The sequence below is a fragment of the Catharus ustulatus genome, chromosome 21 (assembly GCF_009819885.2).
Source record: "Catharus ustulatus isolate bCatUst1 chromosome 21, bCatUst1.pri.v2, whole genome shotgun sequence".
NCBI lineage: Eukaryota > Metazoa > Chordata > Aves > Passeriformes > Turdidae > Catharus > Catharus ustulatus.
The window spans coordinates 6261537-6281493 of record NC_046241.1 but is presented as its reverse complement, the minus strand read 5'-3'; the positions used below and the strand labels follow the sequence as shown (position 1 = coordinate 6281493).

At 42.2% G+C, this 19957-nt stretch overlaps 1 protein-coding gene across 5 annotated transcripts in view; it reads right to left on the bottom strand.

Annotated features, from left to right (window-relative positions):
- The window catches only part of GPR107 (G protein-coupled receptor 107), a 54048-nt gene that overhangs the window by 13373 nt on the left and 20718 nt on the right, over positions 1-19957 (bottom strand). For all 5 annotated transcript variants that reach the window (XM_042779890.1, XM_042779893.1, XM_042779892.1 and 2 more), the window contains exons 15-18: positions 14712-14755; positions 7505-7554; positions 6689-6772; positions 5764-5888 (exon numbers count right to left, since the gene is read on the bottom strand). In XM_042779890.1, the coding sequence (XP_042635824.1) occupies positions 5764-5888; positions 6689-6772; positions 7505-7554; positions 14712-14755 (303 nt within the window). The remainder of the gene's footprint in view (positions 1-5763; positions 5889-6688; positions 6773-7504; positions 7555-14711; positions 14756-19957) is intronic.

Below are 19957 nucleotides of genomic sequence, written 5' to 3'. Positions count from 1 at the left end.
TACTATGTTTAGCTGACCACTCTTATTTCTGTGACTTTCTTCTGCATTAATTTTAATAATTAACATATTTCACAAATACTGGACAGTGCCCCAGATGAACCTTATTAGCTTAATGCACATCAGCTCCTCTTAAAAGCAAACTGAGCAGCAACAAAAGAAGTGAAAAGTTATCCTGTTTACACCATCCAAGTCTGGATTTGTCATGGCAATCTGACCATTGAACTACAAAGCCTCACAATACCATTCAATACCAGGGAGACTGAAGTGTTTATCCAGGCAGAACAGCACCATTCCTCTTGGAGCTGCCTTGGCTCTCCAGCAGCTCAGCAGCTTTGCTTTGCTGCTACACCAAACAGGCAATTTGAATGCACAACACATTTCCTTTATTCTTTTGCACAGTGTGATTCTCATTGTACACAGGTATTTTTTTTCTCCCCACAAACATGCTACAAAGGTTATTTTGGATGCTGAAGGTAAGAGTGCCAATAGCTCAATGCACTCCCAAGGGATGCCTGGAAGCACAGTCAGACCTGTCCTGTTCAAAACTGCCCCTGTTGGTCTGAGTGCTTTCACCTGCTGTTTAGCATGTCAGAGTGCTTTATGTGATCAGAGCTGCTAACAACATCTCCACAGCATCACCCCAAGAGGAGAAGTTATCTTCAGATAACATTTTTCTTCCTTAGTTCCATGTTAGATCCCAGCTTCTGATCATGTACTGTAAAAATCATTTACTCAGCCTGCTGTGTTCAGTGATAGTCCAGCAGTGGCCATACTGGGACCATCACTGGTTCTCACTTTAGAGCAGGCCTAGATGAGCTTGGGCTTAATAGGAAAGGGTCACAAGAGTACAGATCAAATCATTTTTTTCCCCTACTAAAATAAAAAATAAAAATACAGAGCAAAGTAAGCAGGTTGCTTAAAACAGAAAGATGGAACTAGTAAACAATAAATATTTCCTAAAAGAGACCAAACTAATCAGTACAGAGACATGGACCTTTTAAGTTCTCCCTGTTGACAAAGGTTTCCCACATTCAGATAGGAAAAAGTCTGGGGAAACATAAGCTAGATAAAACCAAAGTAGATGGATAACTAATTGGAAAAGTATGCATTGAGATGTACTTAATGGTTTCCTGTCAAAAATGTAAGAACATTGAGTGTGGTTCCAGAGAGGCCTGTCCTGGGTTCACTTCTACTCAGTATTTTCAGTAATTGCCTGGGTAATGGAATAGAGAACTTGCTTATTAAATCTGCACAAGACACTAAGAGCTACACACTGGAGAACAAGACTGGAATGCAGAAAGGTTCAGGCAAATCGAAATAATAGTCTGAAAAGTACAAGAGGATGCAGCAAGACAGCTACCAAGTTTACTCTTCAGAAACAATCAACTCTGTAATTACAGAATGAGGAGTATCCATTCCTCAGGGAAGAGCTGAAGATTGCCATGAACTACAAATCACAAATGAGCATCTCACACAGCAATGCAGCAGCAGAGACACTGGCATAGATAAAGAGGTGTTTCACACATGCATGACACCAAAGTAGTCCCAACACTTGAGTCACAGCTGTGAAAATCCCACCTGGCACACAGCCTAGACTCCAGCACTGCACTCTAATAATGCCATTAGAGAGCCACTGCACACCAAGGTGTGACAGAAGTAATGAGAGGTTGCCACCAGGAGGGGATGATCCTCTTCCCATGTTTATGGGACTGTTACTGAAAGGGCAGGCAGATCAAGTCACATCCTTTGCTACCAGAGAGGCCATTTACTGTGTCCCCCCTCAGTAACAGCAAATAACTGGGAGAGATTCCTGTGTGGATTCTCCAACAGTGAATGTTAAAGCCCATCTGAAGAGCTGGAGACTGTTCTTGTCTGTGACAAGTGCATAAAGCAGCTCTCAAGTCCCTCCTTTTCTCAGATTGCTGAGGTACAACAGGCAATTCCTCTCACTCTCAAATCAGTCATCACATTTTAATGCCCAATAAAATAAGGGTAGCAGCACTAAGATCAAGCACACTGAAATCCTCATTGTCCTCAGAACAGTCTCAGCACTTCAGCTCTGACCTGCAATACAGCAGGGAAATGTTCCTCACCTGCAGTCTGCTGAACTGCATTTCCAGTCCACAAATCAGCAGCAGTTAAAATGCAACAAATCCTTCTCACTACACCATTCCTCTCCAGAGAGCATTTCTGTGCCTGCCAGAGGAATATCCATCACAAATGAGGCAGAGAAGGAGCTCCCCAAGCACTCCATCACAGTGCTGTGTGTTGCAGAGATTTCATGGGGTTTATTTTTCTCCTGCATTGTATCCAAGGTCTCAAGGAATGGCTAAACATTCAGAAGCACCTCCTGCTCTCCACAGTGCTGGATCTCAGCTGTCTTTTTTCCTGTTTATTTGTTTTATAGCCCAACAAGAAACACTGCAATACTGGCAGCAGTCAGCCCTTACAAGCTATTGCAGACTGGAGTGAAAACTGATCAGCCATAGAGCAAAAAAGCTGATCTCTGCAAGCTAAAGATGTGTTAGGTGAAGAAAATCACAAATTGCAAATGGAGAGCACCATGAATCATTCTGCCATGAAGCACAACCTGAGAGAAAGCAGAGAAAAGCAACCAAGCAGGACTTCAAATCTCAGCACAGAATAAGCTGCCTCGTGACACAGAGACAAACTCCAGATCCCAAGGCATAAGCAAAGATCAGTGTTACCACAACAGCTCCCTGTGTTGAGGCTGTTTTGGGTGCTAAGGAGAAGCAAAGTCTCCACACACTGAGTAAGATGGATTTACCAGCTTGAGAACAAAACCATTAATGGTTTCTTCTCCTGCAATTCCTCCTCCAGTGGAAATATCCTTAACCTTCCATGTATGCATGAACATCATTCTCAACCAAATCCTGTTAAAGAGCACTTTGATATCCAGCATCTAAAGTCAGCTTACTGAATTAATGAAATTTTAAAAAAACAAACAATCCAAAACAACCAAAAATTCTTCCTTTCCCCCACCTCATCTCCTGTTCATATTTTTGTGCTCATGCCCCAGAAATGGCATTAGGACTGGAAGCCTGACAGCTCTCTCTGCCAAGTGTGGTTGCACCTTTTCAAGCAGGGAACTTTAATCTAACAAACTGTCAGCGACGAGCCCACGTACTGACAGAACTCAAGAGGCTGCCCAGCACAGAATACACAGAAAGCCACTTTGCTGATGATGAATGGCTATTGAACCTGCTTGAAAAAGGACAGACAGGTCCTTAGCTCAGCTTTAGTCACACTCTCCTCCCTGCCAGGACAACTTCTGTGGAGCCTGGAATAACTGAAGAGATTCCTGTAAAGTCTGTGGATCCGTGCTCCAAGCCAGAGTTACTTTTGCTATTCTTGATTTGTATTTTATTCCTTAGAGTTACAAGGACTTACAGAGAGAGGATCTGTGCCTTGTGCTGCTTCTGTACAGACACCTTATTTGCAGATTTTTCTTGAAACTTTCCAGATTTCCACTGTCCTTAACATTATTTGCATTTACTGCCAGATCAAGATTTGTATCATTTGCAATGCATGAAAACAGACTCAAACTAGAGAGTTGCACTTAAAATGTCTTATTTTTTTTTATGGAAGACAAGTAAGCCTGGAAAAAGAGGTTTGATAACCTCACAGCTTTCCCCTCTGTTGGCTCATAGAAATGTTGAGTCTAAAGGAACTGAATGCTTCTGTTTTAGAGAATCTGATTTTAAATAAAACCCTCTGGGAGAGGAAAATAACAATAAAACTGACATAGCAGAACACCATGAAGTTTGCAGGTTTTTAGTTTCTGCCATAGCCTGTGAAGACAAGTGGGTATTTATCACATGAAAGACAAAACACTCAAGCAGTGGTTAGTCAGGACACTGTCAGACACTTAGTCATCTGCTCAAATAAACCCAGGTATTTTTTCCCCCCCCACAGACACACACTTAATATTTATGAAGACAAAAATAGGACCAGAAAGACCAAATCAATGAGAAATGTAATACACTTCCATTGCAGTGCTTCACCTGTCACAGAATGTGTATAAACTCTGTTTTTCAAATATCTACAAATGTAACCTTCCTGATGGAGCTGGGGAAGGGAGAACCAGACACAGATTATACCCTGCCAACTGCCCAAATGGAATAAAACTTCTGGTGAATCAGATCAGAAAAATTCAAGCAAAGCTAAGGGGAACAACCCACAAGGCACAACAATGGAAACTCCCAAAGCAAAGTGCAAAATGCCTTACTAGGAAAAGACTCACAAGGAATTCTAACCCTTGAGTTTTAGCAATGTCTATCTCATGATGAGATGTAAATCACTGAATTACTTAATTAAACTTCCTCCAGCTCATTCTCCTAAATTTAGCAACTTCTCAATTGAGTAAAATCACTGTATTTGAAAGGTGTCCTATTATTAGTCCTAGCAGAACCCCCACAAGCAAAAATTCATTAAGCTTGTAATGCAAAGTTGAAATTCACTCTAACAGGCAAAAAGGAAGAAAGCTTGTTTTGGTACAATCACAAATCCTGCCAGTTCAGACAGTGACTTCCTGATGTGAATGCTTTTTTACCAAACAGCTTCCAAACTGAGACCAGTTTCTTACATAAACCATTTAAACACATGTAAGTGATAGTGATTTTAAGGTCACTACCCACTAGTTGGATTCCACTTGCAAAAATGACAGATTTTTCTAGACCCAAAGCAAAAATAGCTAAGCATTTTAAAAGATCTTTGTTACTAGTCATATTTCTGAGAAGTTCAACTCCTTACATGACATTTCAGTCTGGATTTTATGATTCAAACCTCCTTGTAGCAGTTTTCCAATAAGATTCATTTCTTTCTGAACTAACTATGACAGCAAACACATTTGGACTTTTTTTTGCCTCTGTAATAAAAACAGTGTTGATTTATTTCACTCAGGTAAAGGAGATTTGCCAAACTGGAAAAAAACCTCTTAGGAACAGGTTTCTGAGCCTGTACATGAATTGCAATTATGCATCAAACCTATAACTACCAAAGGATTAGTTTAGCTCTGCTCCTATTAAGGCAGCAGACTCTAGGCTACATAAAAGCTGTATCCAACACCCCTGGTAGGCTGAATTTCTTAGGGTATTTTTAATTACACATTCAAAAATGCCACTCATTTTTAAGTCCTCAGAAAATCACTGCAAAGAAAATGACAGGGACTTAGCCTGAGCCCTGCTATGTAATTTTTCCAGACTAGCTCAGGTCCTGAAGCATTTGTGGTGCCTTGTGGTTTCACAGCAGGGAATAAACCAGGGAAGAGTATTGATAAAAATCCATCTCCTTGGCTCAGTGCTGCTTAAAATAACTTTGTGCAAAGCTATATGCTGAACACCAAGGCAGAAGGGACTTTACACCCTGTTCATTTAATCATTGTATTATTTCTGTTCTGCAGACTGATGGGTCATTTTTGTTGTTCACTTAATGATAAACTGTAAAAATCACTTCATGTTCCATGATCTAAATTAAAATTAGAAGCTTTCTTACTTGACATTTTCATGGGCATCTTTTTGCCCCATGCAAAGCTTTTTCCACACTATACAGTATCCAGGTCAGAGGCTCCTGTGCACACCACAAATGTCTTTACACACCAAAACAGACACCTCATCTTTCAACGTGGGCAGATCCTCATCTTTGCCACAGAAGGATTCAGAGAGATTAAAGTAAACTGGTTTTAAACACTACTCTTCTCTTCAAAAAGTGAAGAGGTGAATAAAAGGGGAGAGGGGTTCTTACACAGCTTCCATCTCCAAGTCATCCTCATCATCTTGAGAGAGCTGTAGGTAGGGGTTGTCTGATGCTGGACGGAATTTGTACCCAGTAAGGACAAAGAAAACCAGTGTGGCCATTTCATCCAGCAGCTGTAAGTGAAAACATGAGATTGAAGTTCAGTCCTGCTATGCTCTGTGGTCATGAAACATTGCTCCTCATTCATAAGGTCCAAGGTTTAATGGCCAAGAGATCTGGGCCACAGCAGAAATAAAATAATTCCTGTCTGGTTGTCATTAATCCCAGGATAAAGGCTGTCAAACCCTTGGTTCTTTCAGTTTTCCCTGTCACCTTAAATACAGTTACAGTTCTATCCATCTCTCCAGAGCTTGCAAAGAACTACAGCAAGGCTTGGCTTTTAAATGAGAGGGGGAGGAGTCACCCCTACATTGCTTGGCATTTTCAACAATTAATGTATTCCAAGGACTCCCTGCACAGTTCCTTGGATTATGTGTTAAGAAACCAAGTATTTAGAAGTCCATAGGCAAAAGAAGCCTGTAGATGGAAGAGCAAAAGCCTATTTCCCTGGCTCCCTCAGGCTTCAATTACATAGAGCAAACCTGACTAATCTTTTTCTCCTTTGTATGTTCTTGATTAATTTCCTTCAGACATTTTTAAATTGAAAGACTGAAAATCAATAATGCAATTACTTTCAGACATCTCATGTATAATCCAGCAGCCTTGCTGGACAAACATAGAATATATTCTTAGTTTTTTTCACCTTAAGCAAACCAGTGATAAAATCAAGAGGAGGCAGGGTGCAGCACTGTGCTTTGAGATGTTTTACTATAACATGAGGAACATTCTATGGAATTTTGTTGTGCAGTTATATTTAAAGAATAGTAGAGAAAAATATCAAGGAATGGATGCATTTTCCTTTGCTGGCAAATACCTGGTACAGCCATTTCCACTGGAATGGAACAGCAATCTTTATGAGAATTGCAATGATCCGTGTGAAGTAAATGTAACACACAATCTGGGAAGGAAAAGGAGAAAGCATGAGAACAACAGCACCATCCTTACAGAACCTTCTTACCCCAGAGAAATAGTTCAAGCAATTCCCAGACAACTCATTATGTCAGACTAGCCTTATTATGCTCCCCAATAAACATGGAAGATACAGGCTGAGGGCTCTACTGCTTGTTGAACATCCAACAACTCCAGCTATTGGTAACATACTCAAGTTACAGCAGGAAATGCTTTAAGTATTACTATTTCATAGAATTTCAAGAATCACAATTGTAATTTATTACTCTTGCCACTTAGAAGAGCCTGAAATGAGGCTGTTGGAAATCATTAAGAAGCCTGTGTTCTCCTGGGAAATGTACTCATGGCTCCCACTGACTTAATCAGGAACTGCACACATGCATCTCCAGGCACCATTTGGTCCCAAGTTTAATTTTTAGCAAGTTTACAGTATGTTATTCAAGCCCATCAATTCAACTGGCAGCTCAAGCTGTCTCCAGAGGAAATCAGGAAGCATTACAAATAGCTGGAATTTAAAGAGAGACAGAAGGATATAACCATTAGGAGCAAAAAGGAAGTTGCTTTTAGGATTGTAAGCCAGTTGACCAAGATGCCAAAGCACAGCAGTGCTAAGAGCCTCTACCACATCCACCAGCTGCAGTAATTTCCAATAAGTATTCCAACAAAAGCTTTGAACAGTTTCCAAGTTCCCCACATGCATGTGTGCAGGTGTTTCACTTACCATGACATAGTAATGTCTGAAGAGCTTCAGCTTTGCTAGGTTAATGGCAGCTATCAAGAGAACACAAAAGTCCATCAGAACACTGTTAACATGAGATAATTTCTTTTGATGCCTGTCTGCAGGGTAGGCAAGTGGTCAAAACCAGGACTGGGGCAATCCCAGGCTGGAAGGATTTGTACTGAGGAGTGCAAGTCTGGCATGTCCACATGCAGGCTAATCCCCAGGCTGGGGTGATGCACTCTTAAAAACTGAGATTGCTTTTGCACTAAATTTTATATGCACAGAACCTTCCTCTACCTCTACCCAGCCAATGACATCCTGTCACCTCTGTCCTGCCAGACAGGCCACACCACCTGACACTGCCTCCTAGAAAATTCCTGTCTTTTCTAGAGCCCTCCCTGACCTGCTCCATGCCTGCACCTGAGCAACTTGCAGGTAATCACAGCTCAGGGAACCACTGCACCTTGCTGAACAGCAGCCCAAGCACTTCAATAGCCAGGCAGGGACCTCTGTCATTCATGGCTCAGCCACAGCTCCCAAGTGAAACAAGGAAATCATCCTGAGCAGCTCCCCAACACTGTTTAAGTCCAGGCCCCAGGCAAACCTGCACAGATTGCACAGATCACATCAGCTGGAGCAGCTCAGAACATTCATGTCAACCAGCTGAGGTCAACAACAGATGGAGCAGCTGTCAGCTCTGGTCAGAGTCAGCTCTTACGTGTGCAGCAGGATTACACACACAGGCCACTGATGCTTTTGTGACAACACAAGAGGCAAAGAGTCCAAGATATGTTGACAGCATACAGAGATGCACTTCAGAGTCAATGAACATGAGCTGCCAGTTAAAAAATACTGCCACATATTTACTGGCATTCCCTCCAAGTCCTCATAATGGATTTATCAGATGTGCAAGTACAATACATCGAGCTGAAGTACACCTGCACCCCCTCACAGAACTCACCCACTGTGATGATTTATAAAAGGCTGCATGTATTTGCATGTAAGGTCATCCAGGTTCACAAGACAGCAAAATACAATATTTCAGATGAGGGAGAGGAGAGCTAATAGCTCCCAAACAAATGCTTCACCTCCTCTGACAAAAACAAAACCACTTTTCTTATGCAAACGAAATGTCAAATGCACCACTGCAAATAAATTCCTGTAGGTTCCCACTACAGAAACTACAGTGAAGGCAGACAACATTCTGTTATAAAACTACTTTTATAATTTAGAGATCAAAAGTCCCTTTCCAGTTTACCTTCAGAGTTCCTGAGCTACTGCTGAAAGCTACAGACACCTCCAGCCAGATACAAACCCTCCTTCAGCACACACACTCCAAGAGCAGCAACCTGACCAACACAAGGCATGAACTGACTGATGATCTCAAGCAAAAAGCTGTTCCTAACAGAGCTGGTAGAAGATTAAAACATGTAAATATGCATGATAAGTGCACTGAATTGTGAAACAGGGAAGCAGTATTGTCCTATTTAAAGAAGAACTGCATGAAGTGTGACCATGAAGATCTTGTGATTGCCCACACACTGGTTTGCACACAGAAGGATCTATTTTGAACTCAACATGTCCAACTTCAAGATCTGCCACCAGTTGGTGCAATGACAGGCCAGGAGAATTACCAGGCTTTGTAGGTGAAGGAACACCAACTCAACAGCTGTGATTCAAACTGCCAGTCTATCAGTGCTTTACAGTCAACACCAGGGAGCTGGGAGTCATTTCTGGTGGATTCATGCATAGGATGAGAGGACAGCAAAGCCAAAGATCTGACTGCCAAATGAAGTGTCATAGCTCAACATCTCAGCTATTCACCATGATAATCAATAGCAAAGAGTCATAAATTGGTATATTCACATACCCACAATGTCTGAGCATGGGAAAGAAGGGCAAAGAGAGGAAAAAAAAAGACAACTACCACCAAGGAGAAAGGCTAAGGAGCCACCTGTGGAAGCTGACTTGCTCTCCTCAACCACAGCAATATTTCTCTCCACTATCAGATACGTAAGTCAGCATTAATGCATGTCTACAAAACTCTGCCAGTTTTTTTTAAACAACTCGAAGTTACAGGACACGATGTTCTGGAGAAAAATCTAAAATCATCATTGTTTGGCATCAGCAGCTTGTGAATTGCTTCTGCACAGGCTGAATGTGCTCCAAGCAGTATTATTTGAGTCTTTCTATCATGGACAGTCCAAGATTTCTGTTCACCTCAGCCTGGCAGCCTGGACAGTGACAGCAGCATTTACAAGGAGCAAGGCTCAGCCAGCAGCTGTCACTTACAACTTGAATCACGTGCAACCTGAACCTGTAAGGCTGTGATAACACAGCAGCAATCACAGCATGCAGTAAAGGCTGGGTACATTTATATTTCGAGTATGATAACTACTCTGCAAAGGACAGTACTTAACTGCAGAGAAGGAAAAAAAAATTAAAAGAGACCTTCCACTAAAGGTTTTAGAAATTAATTCATGCTCTTTCAGACAATAATTAAAAAGATAAAAGCCATCATCCAAGAAAGACTTAGAACATCTATACCTTGCTTCCCCCAGTTTTCTCTCTATCATCATTTATTTTAACAGCTTGTGTCTGCAATAGCCTGATCTGCATCGACCAAAACAGCACACCCCAATATTTCCATAAACAGTCTCTTGCTGAGATTGTCCCCATGCTAATTTCCAGTGTTGAGGCTGTCTGTAAGATGGAAAAAGAAGCTGGACCATTCACTTGCACACCACACAGTAGCCTTTTGATGAATAAATCTGACCTTTTCAGTGTATGTATGTAATAACAATCACAGGATTGCAGCTGAGGGTGCAGGGAGCTCGAGCCCAGACATTCCAGTCCATAAAGAAAAACCAGAATGCAGCCAGTGAGCGTGCTCAAGGTACAGCTGAGAGTATTTCTGCAGTGCTTTGCTTGTCCTACTCACACTGGTGCATTTGAGATGTGATCTCTGCCATTATCAGGCTGTAAATGGAAGCTCTCTGCTCTCCCCAGTGCAGCACATGTGGATCTACCCCTTGAAAAAGCAGCTCTGGGAAGTGTGGCTCAACAGCCTGAGCTCTCTGCTTAAAAGCATTCCTGTACTAGAAAGAAGAGGTCAGACAGATACTGTGGAAGAAGGTGGCACAGACTTGTTAATCTTGAATGTCCTGAACCCATCAGCCATTTGGCACAGAACTGCTCCACCAGGGGCAGATTAAAGTCCCAAGCATGGGATAAGCATTGTATCTCCAGCACAGAGTTGCCACATCAACCCTGGACAGCTCTCTGGGGCACCTGGAAGTGGTGCTGAGCCCAGCCAAGCACAGGTTGTTCTGCACCACACAGGAGGAGGCTCTTTGTTCACAGCATTTTCATGGCACAGCAGCAGGGAGACACTGAATACTGCAAATGGTTTTTCCTGACATGGGGGCAAGCACGAAAGCATTAATCATCATTTGCCCACTGCACAACACAGGGAATGAATGATGCCTGGGAGTGACAAGCTGCAATGAATTTCCCCTAATTCTGCTGCCAACTGGAACATGCTGCAGTGCTCAAGGAAAACAGCAAGCCATGATGTGACTGTGCCATGTCACATCTCTCATCACAAACACACAGGGACCAGCAGAACAAACTGCAGCAATGTTTCCCAACCCCATCCCTCCTTCAAAGGATGTGATCACAAGGGTGTGCTATGAGACTTGAGAGGTCCAGTGACCAAAAACCTGGAGTTTCAAACAAAAATGATGTATAAATTATATATATACACTCCCTCTCTTCTCCTGAGATGCCTGTAAACAAGGAGGTGGCAGTGGAGCAGCTTTGCAGGCTGAACAATTCTAGGTCAGTTTGCAAGGTTGATTTCCTTAAATCTGCAAGACATTTGCAATGCAGATCCTACAAATGGACAGAGAGCAAAGGCTCCCACCTGAAGGAAGATATAGTGACAGATCAAAGAGGTATAGCTAAGCACTTGCCTAAATCTGAAGGTGGCGATTTTAAAAGGGGAGGAAAAAAAGAGTCTAAAAATGGGATGTTTACGCCCACTGCTGTGCAAGATAAGAAGCCTGTGTAGGTCAGATATACTGCTTTAAAGATCACCTTCAAGGGAAAAAAGCAAACAACCAGGCAGCTCAAACTCTGCCACAGCACTGTGCCCTGCCTACTCTTCACCAGCAATCCACAGCATCTGGGTATGTACGGTCTCCCTGGATAATTATGGCTTTAGAGTCATTTCTCCAGCTTTCCCACTTTTCTTTTAAAATACCTAATCAAGTTTAAATGACTATTAGCTAGTGACTCCAAATCAGTGCTACTTATAAGGGGCTTTTTTATTAATTGCACATTGCTAAAACAAAGGTCTATGACAAGCCCAGACTAAAGGTCTGGTAAATCCAAATCTGCTTCATTCCTAATCCAGTCACACTCCAGTCATGGCTGTCACTTGACCCAGGGGACTGCTACCTAATAAATAGGTGGAGAAGCAGCTGGAAGAGAGCATGACAGTCAGGAAACACCACCAGGATACTGAGCCATAAAGTCCTAGAGTTGTTAGTCCTAACAGATGCAAGGAAGCAAAACTAATTTTCCTTAGGTCTTTCTCACCAGCAAGGACATCACCAGAAGACTCAGTGCCAGGAAAAACAGCTATTGAATGTGTAGTATGCAATTCCCCAATACATCCTATAAGCTAATGAAGTCTGTGTGAGAGAAGAGGGAAAGCAGCCTTTGACTGGACAATAAATCCCAGCAGGCATGGGGCAGCCCAGCCAGTAGTGTCTGCACATGATCAGCCAGCTCTAACCATGGGACAGTTAAACTGCATATTGAGAACATCAAGTAACTTTTACTACTTCCAGAGAAAACTACCTTTAACTGCAGGGGGAAAAATGCTCATGATTTAACAGTAAGCACTGGTTCTATTTTTTATTCTCATGAAAAGCTGACATCAAGCAGCACCTCTGAAGAACAGGGCCTCCAAGGGAAGCTTACAGAGCATGTGGCTCTAGTAAAGAGAATTCATTGATAAGCCTAATAAGAATGATTTCATCTTTTTAGAGTGCAACCAAATTACTTTTGCTTTTCTCAACCAAACACCTAGCAGCATGACAGCAGTAGGTAGCATTCTGTTCTGGCATCTTCACTTGCTCCCCGTGGGCTCCCATCAACAGCCTCTAAATAGCCCAAGCAGATTGTGTTTCACAAGTGAGTCCCAGCACTGCAGCCACAATCTGCTCTCAGCCTGTGCAATGTTTTCCTTGAAAATCTATTCCTTAGCTATTCTTTTATTATCAGTGTAGCATAACACAGTTGCTAAGTCTCCCTGAATACACAGTTACTGAACCTGCAGGATCTGCACAACCAGATGGCAACACCATAGGTAAAGCTGGCAACAGTAGTAGGTGAATCACAAGCAACATCCATGACAAAGAACATCATCAGCCATGGAGAACAACACAAAACACAGGAGTAAACCAGACCTCAAGCACTACTCTGCATAGCACTGACTAGCTGTAAAGACACAGCCAGCTCCTCTCAAATTACCATTTTTTTATATTCACATTTTGTACACACCACAGTGCATCCTGTAGAACTGCCTGGATTTACTCAGATCTGGATTTCATCCAGAAGGGCAGTGCATTGGTTGAGCCTTTATACTGAATATCCCTGCTGTTGGCCACCTCACTTCTCTCCTTCTCAGAATATCTGAGGTTTATCAAACTCCACAGCACCATCTTGTGATAAGAACCAAAGTAGGTGCAGGGAGATCACCTGGGGCCAACAGATCTGTGTTTTGTGTCTTAATTACGTGCATTAATTGCTTTGTGCTCACCACCAGGACTGTCAGATCCATTGCCACCCAGCTAAGGACCAGTCCTGACATGTGTGAAGTTCTTGGCTCAGAAGAAAGATTGCTTCAAGGAAATCTGAACTTATCAGACTTTTTAAAGTTAAGAGCATAAATACTCCAGAACATATGCTAAGTGGACAAGGTAAAAAAAAGATCCATCAGTAAATGTCACTGAACCTAAGTGAACACACTGATAAGGAAAGCTACCAATAACATTTATATTACCCTTTGGTAATTGACCTTTCAAACATTTGTTTCCATTAGAAATTAGTAATTTTCCACCACTAGGCTTGCTTGGGTTTGTTTTTTTTTTAACTTGTAGGGTTGTTGTTTGGTGGCTTTTTTAACAGCCTGGAACATCAAAAAAGTGTGCTAGGCTCATCATAAGTATTGTTTAAATTTAACAGATGGCAAGAATGAACTAATCTGTGGTCTGCACAGAGCTAAGTTCAGTACCCAGCCTTACATTTCCCCTACAATCAGCAGTGAAATGCAAAAGTGCCTGTGAAAGCCAAGGGAAAGGCTGGAAAAAGCATCCAGATCTGGCTACAGAAATCCAGAAAGGAGAGACAAGAATTGAAGGATGGGTCTAAGTTAAAAGGTTGTTGCCAACAAATGACCTTCTACAAAGGAAGCTTTGAAGGGTAAAGCACCAAATGACAGAAGATGGAAAAGGCTGCCTGCTTCCAAGGAAGTCAGTGCTGTGCTCTACAGCCTGTATCCAAGGAACTAATCCAGCAGAAATGAGCAGATAAGGCAGGAAAAGCACACACTGCAGCAGTGTGCACATTTTGCCTTTCCATCCATCAGCTCCTTTTCAGTGCTACAATAAACATAACTCCACTTTCCACAGGCAGCCCTTGGAGCTGCTGTACAAACATGGACAAGTCAGGAACTGTGCTATATTTAATGCCAAGTTATGTTTTGTTTCACAGTGAGGTTTATTTCCCTCTATTCTGTCAGGAACAGATTTCTGAAGAAATTGAAATAAGTGGGTCTATTTGGGCTAATAGTCAGCAATTCTGGAATTCATTTCTAGTTCTGTTTCTGAACACTCAAGTGAGGAAAAAATGGCAGATCTGTCAAGATGATTTGCTCTAGATGTCATGTCTAGCTCGAGCACTGAGAGCTGAGCAAGCAGCAGAGAATGGGTTATACACTGCAGTTCTGATAATTAAACTGATACAAGAAAAAGGTCTTTTTCCAAAAGTTAATCCCATGAGCCCCACTGAGGAAAGGCAGAGTGGCAGTAGTACAGTGTAGAGATATAGTCTTAGTTTGGTTTTTATATCAGCATCACATGTTTGAAATTCTGGCATTATAACATGTAGCAGAAAAGAGAAAACACAAATTACTTGCCTTTCCCATCTGTTGCTGATGCCTCTTGCAAATGTCTTATTGACCTGAAAAATTATAAAGAATAGATTAATTATAAGTTTTACACTCCCTTTTCACAGTAGTCCTCTAGATCACTGACAAGTTTTGTTAGATTTTTATGACTGGAGTGTGCTCATAATTAACTGTGCTTAGCTTCACCCTCCTGCCCCCAGCTCAGGCAGTCAGCTCAAGTATCTTTATTTCCTCAGGATTAAGAAAGCAGATTGCTAAAACCTACTTCAGCCTACAGAAGGTTTTGTGGGAGGGAGGGAGCAGAGTGAGAAACTGGGGCATTTTCCAGCATAACGCTTTCCACTTGTACAATTAAGCTGAGCTACTCTTCAAAGTACTGCCAAGCATTTGGCATCTTACTGCTCTTTTAAGCTCTTTTCATTTAAATAGTTGATTACAGCTTACATATCTACATAGGCAACTTATGTAACAGAAACTACCCTGCAGGAATGTAAATTCAGGGGCCAAGTCTTAGTCACCTTGCTCACATGAGTCATCCCACCAGCTGCAGTGACACTATCCAGAGGAAAAAGGGGCAGGATTTTCTGTCAGGGGCTTCACTGTCAGTTTATGTTGGCACCATGGCAATGCAGGAACACTGCACACCATAAGCAGTCACAAGACAGCTCACATTTGTTCTTCAGATACAATTTCTTTTATGGAAAGTAAGTTTTGTACCAACACCTCAGTGGGTTGGACACACAGATCCCAGCATTAGGTAGCAAGAACTGTGACTGCAGAATCACCTTTATCACAGGAGACTGAGTCCCTCTGCAATTGAAGTTAATATCCCTGAGCTTCTATTTACCATTGCCAAATGCTCTCAACCTCAGAGCTGAAGCATTTTTGACTGGAGCAAGGGGAAGGACAAGTGGGTAGTGCAAATTTCTTGGAAGACATTTCCCAGCCTTGGCAGAAGGCCACCAGGAGTGTGCAGGGGAAGAGGAGGACAGTTGAAACCCACCTCCACAAGTCAAGCTGAAGCTTATTTCCATCTACTGGGTGACACTTTTCTCTGAAACACTCAAGAGTTACACTCTAGAGTGATGACATGCTATCAGACATTTATATAATCTGTGTTTTAGAAAAAAATAATGGAGATACTGGAGAGAAAGTGGAATATTCTTTGTTTAATAACCAAGGAGCCAGAAGCTCCTTGATATCTTCCTTTAAACCCAGCTGTTTATCCAATTAAGACAAAATGCATTTAGAAGATAAATGTTCTGGCAAACTGGCAAGCAGCAACAGTAGTGTTTATCTGAATTATCTGTGTTTTGGTCGAGTTTTATATAACCAACATTATTCCCTGCCAAGTAGAGTGGAAGGAAGGGCGGGGAAATGCTCCCTGTGGGATTATTTCTTATAAACAGTCAAATAAACATGCAGCTACTCTGCTCAAAGGCAGCCCTGATCTTAGACAACACTACTGTTTTGAAATTTAGCAGTCAAGTATCTAATCTCAGTCAGTGAAGCCAAATCCCATTTTTCAATTTAGAGAGTCAACACTTCTGGAAAATCTCAAGTTTCAAGAGCACCTACAGCCTGCACAGTCCTGGTCACATTTAAACTGCCACCCACCCTCCCTTATCCCCACTCTAATGATACCGAAAATAACAAGAAAAGAGCTAATGTAGATATAGCAATAGCAGTAGTTATGCTAAGGCTTAGAAAGCAGCAGTTCACAAGCAGGCCCTGGGAATGTACTAAGAACCACAAACTGATAATTAAAGAATCTAGTAGGGCATGCAGAACACAGCAAAATAAATAATTAAAGGATCTAGTAGGGCATGCAGAACACAGTAAAATAAATAAATGATAAAGGTTAATGTATAATCAATGATAAAGGGTTCTGGTGGTGGGATGACAAGCAAGGGGGATTAAAGGGGGGTAACCTATAGTTTTGAGTAGACAAGCGTGTAGAATTTATGACTTTATAGAAATAATATCTATGAGATTTACGTAACTGTATTGTCTTGAAGAATATGTACTATTGTACTATTGTATGTAAATCACTTTGTAAAGGATATAAAAACCTGTCGAAAAAGGGGTAAGATGGGCTCTGACTTTGGACACTAGTCCTCAGACCCCAGGGCCCTCAATAAAGCACCGCACTAAACAACCTAGTTGTTTCGTGTCTCTCTGTCGGGCAACAGTTTTCTGGCGACCGCGGCAGGACTCCGAGGGCTGCTGGGGCGGTTCGCGTCCTGATCTACTCCACGCCGGCACCGAGTGATTCTCGGGGAGTCATCAGTTCGTGCCCGACCCCCCCGCGCCTGTCGGACAACTGCAGGAGGTAAGCCCGAAGGTGCTTTATTTTTTTGTGGTATTGGGTGCCTGCCTGTAAGACGAAGCATCGGCTCCGCTGGGTTGGGCTAAAGACGTCTTGGGTAATTGGGTAAAGCCTAGGCGCCGGCTGTAAGACGCGGCGAAAGCTGCGCTGGTCCGGCACTTGTTCCCCCGCGGCGTCGGAGGGTGACAAGTTGGTTGGTTGGTTGGTCTATCCTTCTATCTGTATAGATTTTCTTTCTTTTCCTGTCTATTCTGTTTAGGAATGATGCCTTTGAAAACGTTTAAAACTCTAGCAAGTTCCGGGATAGAAATCCCAGACGATTCGCCTTTGGGCTGCTTATTACAACATTGGAATGCGGGGAATTTTGGTCAAGAACTAAGTAAAAGGAAATTGATTGATTTCTGTAATAATGTGTGGCCTTTATATGAACCCGATGGTATGCAATGGTCTAGAAATGGTACACTGAATCCTGACATTATTACACCTTTGATGCATTTCCTACAAAGTAATGAAAAATGGGATGAAATACCGTATTTAGACCTCTTCTATTATTTGAAAGACAAACCAGAGTGGCAAAAGGAGTGCAGAATCATGGTTTTGAAAACATTAAAGGTGAATTGTGATGGATGTAAGGGATGGCAAAAAGAGAAGGAATGCTCGGTTAGGTTTTCGGAACCTGAGGAGGATGTTTCTTTGTTGGTAGCCCCTAGTGCCCCTCCAATGGAGGAACGTGACTTTGGAGAAAGCATGCCAGAAGTAGAAAGGGAGGATCGGGAAGCAAAAGTAGAAACCGCAGATATACCACGAACCCCCTTAAGTGAAAGAACTCGGAGAGGGCGGTGGGAGGTAGAAAGAAAGAAAAAGGAGGAGGGTGCTCATTTAATGGTCCCACTGCGTGAAGCAGTCGGGCCGCAGGGGGAACGAGTCATAGTGAAAGTTCCCTTTTCTCCGAATGATTTGCTAATCTGGAAACAATCAGCGGGGGCGTATCGGGAGGACCCTGAACGGACTGCGCGGGTGGTAAAGATGGTAATTAAGACTCAGAACCCAGACTGGAATGATTTACAAGTTTTGTTAGACACAATAATGGATTCTACTGAAAAGGAAATGGTGTTTAAAGCTATGACAGAGAAAGCACGAGAAATGATTAGGTTACGGCTTGTGGATGGTACAGTAAATGATTTAGTACCTAGGGAAGATCCGGAGTGGGATCCCAACTCGACGAGCGGGTCTCGGAGACTTAAAGCTTATCAGGAATTGTTAACGGAAGGGATACGGAATGGAATACCAAAAACTTTGAATTGGTCTAAGTTGTATTCGGTCAGGCAGGAAAAGAATGAGTCTCCGTCAACCTTTTTAGAGCGGCTTAAGGAGACAGCTCGTAGATACACCAATTTAGAAGTTGAAGGAGAGTCGGGAAAATTACAGCTAGCATTAATTTTTATGGGGCAGTCTCAGGAAGATATTAGAAAGAAACTACAAAAATTGGAGGGAGAGGATACTCGGAATTTAGATAAGCTATTGGAAGTTGCGTGGAAGGTATATAATAATAGGGAAAAAGAAACGGCTAGGAAACAGCAGGCTACTATGTTAGCAGCGTTACAGCAAGTGGCTGGAAACAATACGAGAGGAGGGAGCCGAGGACGTGGACTAAGAGGGGGAAGAGGGATGGCAAGGGGGGGGAGGCTGATGGGTACGGGAGGACTTATGGGTCAATTGAACATGGGAAGAGGAAGAATGCAGCTGGGGATAGATCAATGTGCTATATGTAAAAACAGAGGGCACTGGAAAAATGAGTGTCCTCTCAACCAAGGAATGAATTCTGGGGGAGGAATTATAGCTAGTGGGGGTGGAAATCAGGGAATGATGAATAATACAGGTGCTTTCCTGGGAAATCCACAAGGTGTTGCCCAAGCCTTTATGATGGGGAATTATCAAAATTCAAGTTGACTAGATGAGGACCTGAAAGTAGTAATGGAAGTAGATGGGGAACCGTTAGAATTTAGAGTAGATACGGGGGCATCATACTCAGCTGTTAACACTAAGCTAGGACCCTTGAGTGATTCTACTATCCAAGTAGTGGGGGTTACGGGACAAGTTGAGGAACGAACATTTTTGCGTCCATTAGATATAAAATTTGGGGGGAAAGAATTTGACCATCAATTTTTATATATGCCAAATAGCCCAGAATCGCTATTCGGGAGGGATCTATTGTGAATGTTACAGGCAAAAATAATATTTGAAAAAAGTAGAGTAAGATTAGAATTTCCTGAGGAGAATATTGCTAAGTTGTTTGTAATAAAAGAAGTTGAGGCAGCAGAAATACCACAGGAAATAGAGCAAGCTGTAGTACCATGGGTATGGGAAACAGGAGTACCTGGAAAATCAAAAGCGGCACAACCGGTTGTAATAGAACTAAAGGAAGGAGCCTCCCCAGTAAGGGTCAGACAATATCCTTTGAAATTGGAAGCACGAATAGGAATAGCACCCATGATTGAACAATTTCTTAGCTTGGGAATTTTACAGGAATGTGAGTCAGAATTCAATACTCCGATATTCCCAGTCAGAAAGCCAAATGGTAAGTATAGATTAGTTCAAGATTTAAGAGCAATTAATAACATCACTAAAGATATACACCCAGTTGTAGCTAATCCGTATACATTGTTGACAGCTGTGTCGGAAAAGTTTAAGTGGTTCACAGTGATTGATTTGAAAGATGCATTTTTCTGTATCCCTTTGGCACTTGAAAGTAGGAAATACTTTGCCTTTGAGTGGGAGAGCCCAGACACAGGACGCAAGAAGCAGCTCACCTGGACGCGTCTACCACAGGGATTCAAAAACTCACCAACTATTTTTGGAAATCAATTGGCTCGAGAGTTAGAAGAATGGAAGACGACTCAGGTAAAAGAATCACCTTTCTTATTTG